This window comes from Crocodylus porosus, unplaced genomic scaffold (assembly GCF_001723895.1).
Source record: "Crocodylus porosus isolate Cpor-Errol unplaced genomic scaffold, CroPor_comp1, whole genome shotgun sequence".
Lineage (NCBI taxonomy): Eukaryota > Metazoa > Chordata > Crocodylia > Crocodylidae > Crocodylus > Crocodylus porosus.
Window position 1 is genome coordinate 1,490,547 of NW_017728926.1, and position 12,375 is coordinate 1,502,921.

General features: G+C 48.7%; 1 protein-coding gene across 1 annotated transcript in view; it reads left to right on the plus strand.

The window, feature by feature from the left end:
* The first annotated feature begins 555 nt into the window (after positions 1–555).
* Positions 556–12,375, plus strand: part of DNAJC11 (DnaJ heat shock protein family (Hsp40) member C11) — a 68,122-nt gene continuing 56,302 nt past the window's right edge. The window contains exon 1 of the mRNA XM_019541148.1: positions 556–663. Within this exon, the coding sequence (XP_019396693.1) occupies positions 592–663 (72 nt within the window). The 5' untranslated portion in view covers positions 556–591. The remainder of the gene's footprint in view (positions 664–12,375) is intronic.

Genomic DNA, 12,375 nt, shown 5'->3' on the forward strand with positions numbered 1-12,375 from the left:
GCCGACAGGAGGGGGGGAACGTGGACACCAGCCTGCCCTGGCACGTTTCCTAAACCCCTTCTGTGGAAACTGATTTGCAGTAGCAGTAGCAGTCAGACCCAATGCGAGTGGCAGTCATCATCACACCACACCCTGACATGTGGCCACGGGTCTTATCTCGGGGCCACTACTTGTGCCGAAGCCCTGCAAACCAGCCCAGGAAAGATCTGCCCCGGACGCTGCAGAAAGCAAGGGACTCCGCATCCGCGCGCCGGGGCGCGGAGCGGGGTCGGCGGTGGAGGACCCGGCTGCGCAGGGCGGGAGGCAGCCCCGGGCGAGGCCTGCAGCGGCCGGAGCCGGAGACGCGGCGCCCACTCGCAGCAAGGCAGAAGCGGCCGTGACAAGCGCTGTCTGCGGCGGCGGCGGCACACCCGAGGGCCCAGCCCGCAGGGACCTCGCGGCGTGACCGCCGCTCTCACCCGCCTCCAGGCGCGCCTGCGCCCTGCTCGCCTCGCCTCCCCCGAGCCGCCGGGGGTGCTGTGGCGACGGCTCGGCCGTGGCCGGCTCAGCCCCGCGTCGCTACTGCTCGGCCCGGGGTGAGAGGTCGGGAAGATGGCGGCGGCCTTGGGCGAGGAGGCGCCCGACAACGAGGACTACTACTCGCTGCTGAACGTGCGGCGGGAGGTGAGGCGCTGGGGGCGGCCACGGCTTGTCCCGTCCGCTCTCGCCTCCGCGCTCCTCCGGGGGGCGGCTGCGCCTTGCCGCCCCCGACACGTGGGACCCGTGCGGGGGCAGGTGGAGGGCCCGGGAGGTGCCCCTGCGGGGCCATGGCCACCCCCGGCAGCGGGCCCGGCTCGGGAAGGAGCGGGCGGAGCGGGGGCCCGGCCAGCCCGGGTCGGCTCTCCTCGGCCCCCGCACGGAGTCTTCGTCGCTGCCCTCTCGGGGGGGGGGAAGCCGGGGGCTGGGTTTGGGCGCGGCCGTGCGATGCCGCGGATGCCAGGCCTCTCATGGCCAAGTACAACGACATGGGGGCATCGGGAATGAGCCCAAGCAGAAAGTGCCTGCTGCACTCCAGGGCAACGCTGCGCGCAGGCAGGTCTTGGTTAGCACAGAACCAAGACGGGAACACACGTTCCCTGGCTTGCCTGAAATGCAGCGCCTGCGGGGTTCTCACTTACACATCAAAGCCTCTTTTCCAAAATGCCCTTTCCTATGGGAGTAGCCTGGATACCTCATTTAATGGAATGTGTGTTGTTTTCTATTTATTTTAGATGGTAAGCTTACTGAGGCCTTTCTTTTGTTTGTAGAAATTCCCTGCACAATGGCCAACTGTCAGTGAGCATTAGCATTTATTTCCTTTTCAAGTCCAAAGGGAGGTAATTTGATGGGGACAAGGTCATCTTGAAATTGAAGGAGAAAGGGAGAAAGAGGATTTGCATTTTGGAGGTGCAGTTTGGTAACTATTCTCCTTGGTGAAATGTAGAGATGGTATAAGAGCATCGCTAGTCATGGCATTTCACAGGGCTCTGACATAGTCAACTGCTCTTGTTGCTTCCTGGCTCCCCCCTTCCCCCCTCCAACATGCTAGTTATTAACCTCTGACCTCTACTCCTGACCCCGTTTTCTTCATTAGTTGTCCCAAGGAATCAGTGTGACATCATTAGTGGTCCCCATTCCTAAAGGGGGCTTCCAGTTTCCTTGGTGAGCTTGGATCAGTTTCCCACTGACATGTTTAAAAACCTGTTGCTTTTCGGTCGTCATGCTTTAAGGTCCTTTACACAGTAACGAATAGTAAAGCGTAGGGGCTGAACCTAAATTATGCAGCAGAAAGCAGGGTAGATTTGCACCTTTATAAACTAACTGAGGTGCATGTACATAAATACATACATCTATGTAACAAGTTTCATGAGCTGAAGCTTACTTCATTAGATGCTGTGAAAGGATGATGTTCAAGGTCTTGAAAAGGTGGACCATGCTGTTGTATATGTAAACTAAAGTATAACTATAACAGGGAGCCAGGAGCTTCTGTTACGTTATGGGAAATTTACAGAAGGCAGCCAAGTAGGAGCTAGCTGTGCTATGACAAGCAGGCTAATCCTTAAACCCAAGGGAAACCCTTGTTCTTAATTAGGGTCACCTGCCTGGAAGGGGCAGTTCTCCTGGGCACATAAGCTCAGCACTGGTAGTCAGGGGATTCAGTCTGGCTCTGCAGACAGCGGGGCGAGCAGTTCCACAGCAGGACGGCTGAGAGAGGAACTGATCAGCACCCAGACTGCCGTAAGGCGCAAGTAGAAGGTTAAAAGGGACTTACAGCCTGCAGGTAGGAATTATTGACCCTGGGTGGTGAGAGTTTTGTTCTACAGTCAGTGTGTTTATCTTTATTTTCTAGTTTAGACCAGAGACTGGGTTGTGGCTATTGAGGGAGGTCTGGAGGCCATGGAGGAGTGCCTGACAGGTACTAGTGGTCAAGGACCTAGAGGGCTGTGGGCTGGAGCAGGCTGATTCTGAGGGCCAAGGCTAGTGGAAGCAGTCTGGCTTGGGATCCTGGATCCTGAGGGCAGAAGTCTGGGGTAGCAGAAGTAGCCCAGCTGGGGGGTAGGGGTCCAAATGGCTGAGAGAGGGTCATAGCTGCCATACAACAGCCAGGGACCCAGAGAATGGAGGGCTGAGGACAGAGCAGGTTTAAGTTGAGAGGGCCAAAGCCTGGAGAGGGATTAGGGCTAGGGGCCCAGAGAAGAGAGAGAGCACTGCCAGGGCCAAGGGCTTAGCAGGCTAACTAGAGTCTGAAAAGAAGTGGCCTGGCTTAGGGTTAGAGGCCTATGAGACAGAGTTAGGATAGGGCTATAGCAGCCAGGTGAGGTCCAGGGGCTCAGAGAAGAAGGCTGAGGCCACAGTAGGGAGGCCAAAGCCATGAAGGTTTGAACTGGGGGGTTAACACCCAATGTCCAGTACTAGTGGAAGATGGACCCAAGCCAGTGGGCCCAGGGAGAAGAGAGCCTAGCCAGGGCCAGGAGCCCAGCAGGTCAAGTGAATTAGTCAACAGTCAGGGTCATCAGGCCCAGTGGACTATTTAAAATGAGACCTGTGAGGCATGGGTGTGACTAGGGGTGAAGCAGGTCACACATAATCCTTAAGGCCACTGGAGCCCAGGGGGTGCAGATGTAGGGCTCAGCTGGGTCTGTGAGGGACCTGCTGGACCAAGAATAGAATAGTGCTCACCCTGGGACCTAGGGGCAGCCTCCTTTCTGTAACCTAACTATTACATCAAATGCGTGGCAGGAATAAGGAGAAGCAGGGTTCCCAAGGAGCCAGAGCCAGGCAGGAGCTGTACGGCCACCAGGGACCATCACCCGTGCCCCTCAGTCTTGTTACAGTAGCATTCTCTGTTGAGTGCTGTTTTTAATGCAAAAAAGAAATGCAAAACTCTAGAACTCTTGGTTCAGAGATGATAACTTTTATTAGACCAACTAAGAAATCGCAAAAAAAATATTTTTGTCTGCAAGCTTTCAGGTGCACATGCCTTTCCTCAGGCTCATGGAAAATTAAAGATGGTAAAAAGACCCCATAGGTAGAAAATAATAAACTTCACTTTTGCACAGAGGAAGTTGAAGATGGAAATCTGTTCCTCTGGGTCCATGAGAGTGTCTTTGTGAGTTGCTCTTTGATGTGCAGATAAGGCAGTATTCTTTCCCTGGTGGTGTCAGATGGCAGAAAGGCAAGGAGGTGCAGAAATATTTCTTGTTGTTGAGCAGTGAAGTGAAAATTCAGCCTCATCCATGTTTCAGGGATGTATTTAATAGCCATGTTGGTCTGAGACACAATGCAAAAACTCCAAACTTATAGGCTAGCGTATACACATTCATACACACTGTCAGTGTGTCATTGTATTCCTAGGCCATATGTACAAACCCCTTAATAAGTAATGGATCAGTAAGAAGTAGAAAAAGTGGCATTGAGGCTGTTTTATATTCTATGTATGCTGATTTGTTTTTGATTTTTACAGAAAACTTAGTCTCAGTCATACTCAAATTTAATTTCTGATCTATCAGAATCTTACAGGACCCCAGAAGTCCTAATGATGATATTTCTATGGAAACTTTCAACAGGGGATCTTAATTTTAGACACTGAATCTTACTGTATATATGAGAGAGGAGGGGTGCACGGCTTCCCAGTAAGTCTGTTTCATAGATTTCATAGACATTAGGCCCGGAAGGGACCTCGTGAGATCATCAGGTCCAGCCTTCTGGCCAAGGGGCAGGTAGTCAGCTGGGGTCAGATCACACCAGCAAGATAAGCATCCAGGTGTTTCTTGAAGGTATCCTGAGTAGGTGCTGGCACCACCTCTGGAGGGAGTCTATTCCAGACTCTGGAGACTCGGACGATAAAGAAGTTTTTTCTTATGTCCAGTCTAAAATGGTCTTCCAGCAGTTTGTGACCATTAGACCTTGTCTTCCTTTGGGGTGTCCTGGTGAACAGCTGTTCTTCCAGTTTCTGGTCCACACCCCTTATATACTTAGCTTCTCCACATCCTTTCTGAAGTGTAGAGCCCAGAATTGGATGCAGTACTCCAGCTGCAGTCTCACCAAGGCCAAGTAAAGGAGAAGGATGTCTACTTGGGTCTTGTTTGAGATGCATCAGTAGATGCAAGCCAGAGTTTTATTGCTTTGCCAGTTGCAGCATCTCATTGGTTCCCTATTATCACTAGGGAATCGGGTTTTACGTTTGCTGTGAAAAAATGTGTTTTTTCTTTGTCCAGGTGGGGGAAACCCATGGCTTTTCCCCTTCGGGGTGGTGGGGGGGAGAACCACAACTTTCCTTGTTCAAGGTGGGGGGACCGCAGCTTTCCTCCTTGAAGGGGTGGGGGCACTGTGGCTTTTCTCCTTCAAGGGGTGGGTGGGCACTGGCTTTTCTTCTGGGGGGGGGGGGAATGCAGCTTTTCTCCTTCAAGGGGAGGCGAAGTGTAGCTTTTCTCCTTCAAAGTGGGGTGGAGGGGACTGTGGCTTTTCTCATTCAGGGGGGCAGGGAGTGTGGCTTTTCTCCTTTGGAAAGGGGGAACTGCGGCTTTTCTCCTTCTAGGTGGTGGGGGAAGAACTGTGGCTTTTCTCTTTCAAGGGGGGGAACCATGTTTTTTCTCCTTTGGCAGGGAGAGTAACTGTGGCTTTTTTCCTTCAGGGAGGGGGAACTGCAACTTTTCTTCTTCGGGGAGGTGGGGAAGCATGGTTTTTCTCTTTCAAATGGGAGGGAACGTGGGAAACTGCAGATTTCCCATTGCAGGCTGGTAGAGCTTCAGCCTGCAAGGGACTGCTTGGGGCTCAGTGGAGGAGGACACTGGGGACTCTTATGTGAATGTACCCTTGTGCATGCAGGCACATGGCCAGTAATACAGCCAGGCAGCGGTGGAGGGCAGCTCCCCCAGCCTGCAGGTAAGTCTGGGGAGGGGGGGCATAGGTGATGTGTGTATCTGGTTGGGCTAATAAAAGATATCACCTCTATCCCAAGGGTTGCCAAAAAAAATTCTTTTTATTTGCAAGCTTTCAGGCCCAAACACCCTTTGTCAAGCAAAGGAGAATTCGAGGATTGTAAAATTTCTCCTAGGTAGGAAGGAAACTTTGTATTGCACAGGAGAACTAAAAGCTGATAAGGTTCTCCTGGGTAGGAAAGTTCATTTGTAAAGAGGCTGCTCTGTGAGTAATGCATATTAGGCTCAAACAGAGGCTGTAGCAGTTTGTTTATTACCTCAGGTGTCTGATGGCATGTAAGTTGCTGTTTTTCACTCATTTTTTTGACTATGAAAAATAATAGAGTAAGTTTAATGTTGCAGGGGACTCAGAATAATCACAGCAACTCAGAATGTTTTTAACACTATAGGTTCCTATTTGAAATATCTGGGTTTATCTTGTGAATCATGTTTACACGCCTAACCGGGCTAACATCGCAGTACCCTTGTTGAGAGCAACTGCCCTGCTGTGAGGTCTGAAATTGCATTACTTACTACAAATTCTACAATAGCTTGAAAACATTTTTTCTTAAAAAATAAATGTATATAGTAATTAATTTAAATTCTAAATATTGCCTGGTGAAATTTTCTTAATTCAGTTTCAGTTCTTTTAATAGTCACTCTCTTCAGAGGCATAGGTAATGAAACATGTCTACCTTGCCTGGAGTTTGTTAACCATCTCCACTGGTTAAAAAAGAAGAACTGCTTCAAATTGATTTTAAATGGGTCTGTTTAAATAATAGAAATAGTTATTTAGCTTTTGAAACCACTGATGTTTGTTTTGATTTTCTAAAACGGGGTGCTTAACCCCTAGCCTGCATGTCAGATCTGGCACCCTGTGCCTTGTCATCCAGCCCACAGGGCATGCAGGATGGCATGAGGACTGATCCCAGCATGCACAGCTAGGCAGTCAGGGTAGCATGAGGACCAATCCTAGCATGTGAGGCCAGATGGAGGTGGCACGGGACCCTGGAGCCTAGTACACAGGGCTGGGCAGAGGCCCAAACACTGCCTGTGGAGTGGGCAGAGGCAGCATGGGTCCCCTGGGCCCTGATCCAGGCATGTGGGGCTGGGTGGAGGCAGTGCAGGGCTCTGGAGCCTAATGGCTGTCCACAGAGTGGGCAAAAGCAGCATTGACCGCTGGGACCCTGATCTGAGCACGCAGGGCTGAGCAGGGGTGGCATGGAGTCCCAGAGCCCCAATCCCAATGTGCAGTCCTGGGCACTCCATGGACATACACTGCTCATGGAGTGGGCAAGGGCAGCATGGGTCCCCTGGCTTCTGATCCTGGCATGTGAGGCCAAGTGGAAGCCCTGGAGTCTGGGGCTCTGGAACCTGATGGCTGACCACAGAGTGGGTAGAGGCAGCACAGCCCAGCACTTAGGGCTGGATGGGGGTGAGACAGGGTCCCAGGGCCCCAGTCTTGGTGTGCAGGGCTGGGAAGAGGTCTGAACATTGCCAGTGGAGTGGGCAAGGGCAGCATAGACCCTCTGGGTCCCCATCCTGGCATGTGGGTCTGACTGGAGGCAGTGTGGGGCCCTGGAGCCTGATAGCTAGCCACAGAATAAGTGGAGGCAGCATGGGTCCCTGTAGCCTTTTATCCCAGCACACCCAGCTGGATCGAGGTAGTGTGGGGCCCCAGGGGCCTGATCCTGGTGCGTAGTGACTGATCCGGCCTGCAGACTGATCCCAGACCACTCGTTTGGCTTGTGGGGCCAAAAGGCAGATCAGCACAGCTCTATAAAATAGTATTGAAACCTCAGAGTGTTATATCTGCAGTGTAATTTTACTACAAGATTGTCAATAAATAAGAAGAGGCAGCAAACTTGTGTTTAATGATACAATTTTATCCAATTACCACCTTTTATGTTGTAAGATTGTTTGAATATTTGCTCCTAAATATGTATCGTGTTCTGTCAGTGAAACTGGAGCACACCCTGTTAAAGCATTTAAAAATAAGTGGAAGTGCCTCCTTACTGACACTTCATTAGCACTGTGGAAGGCTCCTAGAAACCTCCTGCTGGGTAGGAATTGAAGTTTTTGCTAAACCTGTCTTTAAAAAATGAGTTGATGGGAGGTGAAGGCCATTGTGGTAATGTGACTTGAAAAAGAATCTTCTAACTGCAGTTATTGGCAAGTTTTATAATCATGCACGGCATTCCCTGCTGCTGCTCCCTTTGGCCGTCAGAACGTGAGCCCGGACTTCTTTCTGTAGGACATCGCTGTCTCTGTACTCCAGGTGTAGCCTTCCATTGCTTGATTACCTTCCTGTATCAGTGGTGCCCAGCGCCTCTGGCAGAACATGGCTCTGTGCTCTGGACCTGGCCCACAGACTGGCCTGGCCATGTCATCTGGCCTACAGGGACTGGAGTTTTGTGGCAATTAATGCTCCCATCGCTCACTGTGCTGCCAAATTTCCAGATGCATGGGGAGCTCTGCAGGCCATATCTTAGTGACCCCCATACTAGATGATGAATATAATGATTCATTCCTTATTAACTTTCTTTTCTTTCTGTTTGGTAGAAAGGGTAGGTGGGATGCAGAATAATGTTATTTTTTCACTCTCTTTGAAAATGTTTAAAATATTTTTCTCTTCCATGCCTCATCTGAATTGTCCAAGTAGTTACTTTTTTATTTCTTTATATTTTTCATAGCCCTTATTTTACTGACTTGTCTTTTTGCACACCTGATTTACTTAATAGGTATGCTTTCCTTGGCCAGACTTTTAAATTTTTGGAATGTTAAATGACTTGAAAGTTTCTCTATAACATTGCTAAATTTTGTTTAGCCAGTGTTTTAATGTAAGGGTGCCATAATATCCACAGCTCATCCCACTTTGTTTTGGTGTTGTAGCAAATACTGTAAATACAAATCTATGTTGTTAGAGCTCTCTTGATGTAGAATCATGTATGTTCAGTGTACTTGAGGGAAAAAGCTGCAAAATTACATTTAAAAAGAAAACAAAATCATTGTCACAAGCCTCTTAAATCTTACTGTTGATTTTCCTTTGGAAGGATGCTGCAAAGAAGGATGTTGTGAAAATAAAGTTAGTGGGAAATGGGCATTTATCAATATTGTGGGCATTTATCAATATTGAGAGCAATTTCTCAATTCTGGTATGCAGAAAAAATGAAATTGCACATAATTTATTTTATATATTTGGCAGCAGCTTCCAGGTCTGTGTAAAAGTGTTAGTGGGGTTGTAGAAAGAAGGAATTTGTCTTTTGTTTGACTATTTTAGTATTCTAATTTTATGAGAGAAAAAAATTTAATTCATAGAAGGCAAGCTATTCCAGAATACGTTTTTAGAGCCGTCATTTTCTTGGTATAGCAGATGAAATCTTAATTATTATTAATTATTAGTGGTCATAAACGCTGCCAAACTTTTGTCTCATGTTCGTTTGAATTGAGTCTGATAGAGAAGTCCCTGAAAGAGGAGAAACCATTAATACTTGTTGTGTAGATACTTCAGGATCAAGCTTTGTGAAAGTCAACGTATTCTACTACAGCTGTTAACAAGGCAATATTATTCCCAGAGCTAAACAGATGTCTTTGGGGATATACGCACAAAGATGCATTTTGTACTCTATACCAGAAGTTATTAATTTCAGATCCATTCAGAGTACAAAATAAAAAATGGTATTTGTTAAAAGGGGGGTGGACAATACTTAGGGATTGAAAGTGGGCATTCTACCTTCTATGATTTCCAGAAGGTACTCCAAATAGCTATGAAAACATGAAATGTTTCCAATGGGGAAAAGGGCTTTCAAAATGTAAGGCTGTTATGGCAGATTATTTAATTGGTAATTTGTAAATGAAGGCTGAACCAAAGCACAACCTTATTGGGATTCTGGTTCACAATGCTGTCTGTGAGGTGGGAGGTTCAGACATTTATTGCTTCCAGCTGAAATACTCTTCCCCCTCCCACCTCTGATTATTTCCCCTCCCCCCCCCCCAATTATTTTCCAAATAAATAAAGCTTGATCTTATAGACCTCTTATCTATTGGTTTATTGATTTAATCTTATTTTAATCAGTACAAATACCAGCCATACTATGCAAATGTTAAACGAGTATGTAGCATACTTAATCCATCCAAAATCACTTTTTCTCTCAAAGAAAGAGGATGCACAGGCATCAGTTTTATTTCTGAATATAAGCTTGTATTAGTTGAGGCAGTTATGTTAAATTAGTTTACTTTGAAACAGACATCTGCTACAACATTCATTAATTTGATTTTTTTTTCCTGGTTTACATGCGTTTGTGTAGTGCACATAGAGGTGATTGTATAATAGTTTAAAATGAAGTCTTACTTCTGCATATTGTGGGGGGTGGATATATAGAGTGTGGGGGAGGGTGTATGTGGGGGTGTGGGTGGATATGGGGTTTGTGGGGGATTGTGTTGGGGGAGGGTGTCTGGGGAAGGTTGTGATGTGTGGAGGGGGAGGGTTTTCCCACAGCTGTGCCATGGCTGGGAGAACCCCCACCAGTGCTCCTCCTAGTCTGGGTTCTGCATTCCTGCTGCTCCTGCCTCTGGGGCATTGGCATGTACCCATGCTGCCACTCACACCCACTCCCCCCACATCCCTGTCAGCCATCACTGCCTTTTTGCCACTTTCCCGTCCTCCCCCCCAGCTTGCTGCTCCAGCACTATGTGCCAGATGCACAGCAGAGACTGCAGGACGCAGCAGGAATTGTACCGGCCCAGCTGGCACTGCATGGAGCTGGGAACTGTGTGGAGGGGAGTGGTGGCAGAAGCAGCAGACAAATGGTTGCAGCAGGCAGGGGGGTGGGAGTGAGCAGGTGTGCAGAGTGCAGTGATAGCTGGGCGGGAGTGCAGGGCCAGCTGGTGCAGGGTGGGGACCAGCAGGGGCTCTATGGAGCAAGCCCTCTCCCTGCAACAGCGGGGGGGGGGGGAGTTGGCCTGGCTCCAGAGCACCTGCTGGTCTGTTCCCTGTGCTCCCACCCAGCTGTTGCTGCGTTCTGCATGCCTGCTTGCTGCCACTGCCCTGCTGCCACTTTAAGTGCTTCTCTGCCTGCAGCTGTTGTCACTCCTCTCCACCTCATGCTGGCCACTCTAGTACCACGTGGTTCCTGGCTGCAGGCTGGGACTGCAGCAGCCAGCTCAGCCTGACCCTGAGGACTGGGGCAATCACCTGCTGTCTTCCCCTGCCTCCCTGCTCCTTATCTGTATTTCCCTCCAGTGCAGGGAGACAGAAACAGCACCGGGGTCCCAAGCCAGATGCTCTGCTCTGCATGGGGCTTCTGGCTGGGGGTGGGAGGGTGGGGCCAGGTGGCCTTGCTTCTGCAGCTGCTTGGTTTTTACTAGCGGGTTCCCTTGGATCCTGCTGTCTCTGGCTCCTGTCATCTTTAGAGGCAGCCAGGGGCAGATAAATATTAATTTTCCAAATTTTTCAGGAATTATCGTCTGGATAAAATGGCCTGGCAGGCCAGATTTTGTCCACCCCGATGTAGATGATAAAACGTAGCGAGGTTGTCTGGGGTTGTCAGATGGCAGGGAGGTTATAATGTGCCATAAAACCAAAGTCTATAGTTCACGATGTTTTGTATCTAGTAGATTTTTTTTTTGTATCCAGTAGATAAGATTCAGAAGAATGTACTGTGTTGTAGTTTGGCAGGTCAAATACAATAATTATTTAAAGAGCAAGATTGCACTATTTAAGCATGTCAACATAAAGATTAGTACTTTTGAGTTGTGGTTGATATTGAACTGTTACTACTATATTTGAAAAGAATTCAGGAGATAAAATTTTGTCTTAAGAGCTCCGAGCAAATTATCCTTGCAGGTGATGTCAGTGTGTGTGGTCTTGGTAGTCGCAATGTTCTCAATTTACCTCACTGATGTAAGTCTTAGGAACTTCTGGAGGAAATCCTACAGGCCGCATGACTGTGGCTCTGTAGCCATAATTCTGCTGGTGTGCAGCAGAGAACCGAATTAGTGATAGTGCTGAACTTGAACCTTCACAGGCACGGGCTCCAGGTGGCTGCAGCAAGGGGGGCCCAGCAGTGGTGAGAGGGAGGGTTGCTTTTCCCCCACATGGAGCAGCCGCTTCTGTTCAGCTGCTGCCATTGCTTAGCATGGGTGGGCGGTTTGGAGCAGGCATGGGGCAGGTTGAGTTCAGGTCTGTGTGTGTGGCTTCTGGCTGGGGCAAGCCTGGAGTGGGCACAGGGCAGGCCAGGATCAGGGGTGGGGCTGTGCGCTCTTGGCAATGGTGGGCTCCAGGCTGTTTAGGAGCAGGAGGTGCTGACTGACCCACAGCAGCTTCCCAGAATTGCCTGTGGCCTGCAGGCCCAAATAATTGCCCACCAATGCTCTAAGTGGTCTTGATGACCAAGTAAATAGCCAATATTTCTTTTGTGAGCCATTCTAAATTCTAGTCCTCAATTACTCCCTGTCTGTTCCACAGACTTTTTCACACAACACAAATTTAGTACAGTATGTTCTTTTATTGGTTTTTAATGCCCTGCCTTTTAATTGTGTTAAATATATCCCTTTTTTGTTGCGTTATGGATAGCAACAGTGAGGTGAGCTTGGTATGTAAATACACTAGCCCCAGTGTCTTCGGGAAATGCATCTCTGTCTGTTGAGTTGGAGCTGTTTGGTGACTGTGTGTAGAGCAGCAATATGCTGGGCATGAAGAGGTGAGGAGAAGCCAGGGGAAAAAGCAGTGAAGCTGTCACTCTGCAGGACCAGTTACTTTGTATAAGTCTGCTGATGAAACAGTTACATAAATGAGAATTGTGTAAAACAGGGTGTCTGGCTTATCTTTGCCATGGTGCAGCATACCTCACTGTTAGTTTTTTATTAGCAGTGCTTTTTTGCCTGGTATAAATAAACAGGATGTTAGGTTTCTGACTAGTTCTTGGTGTGGATCTTG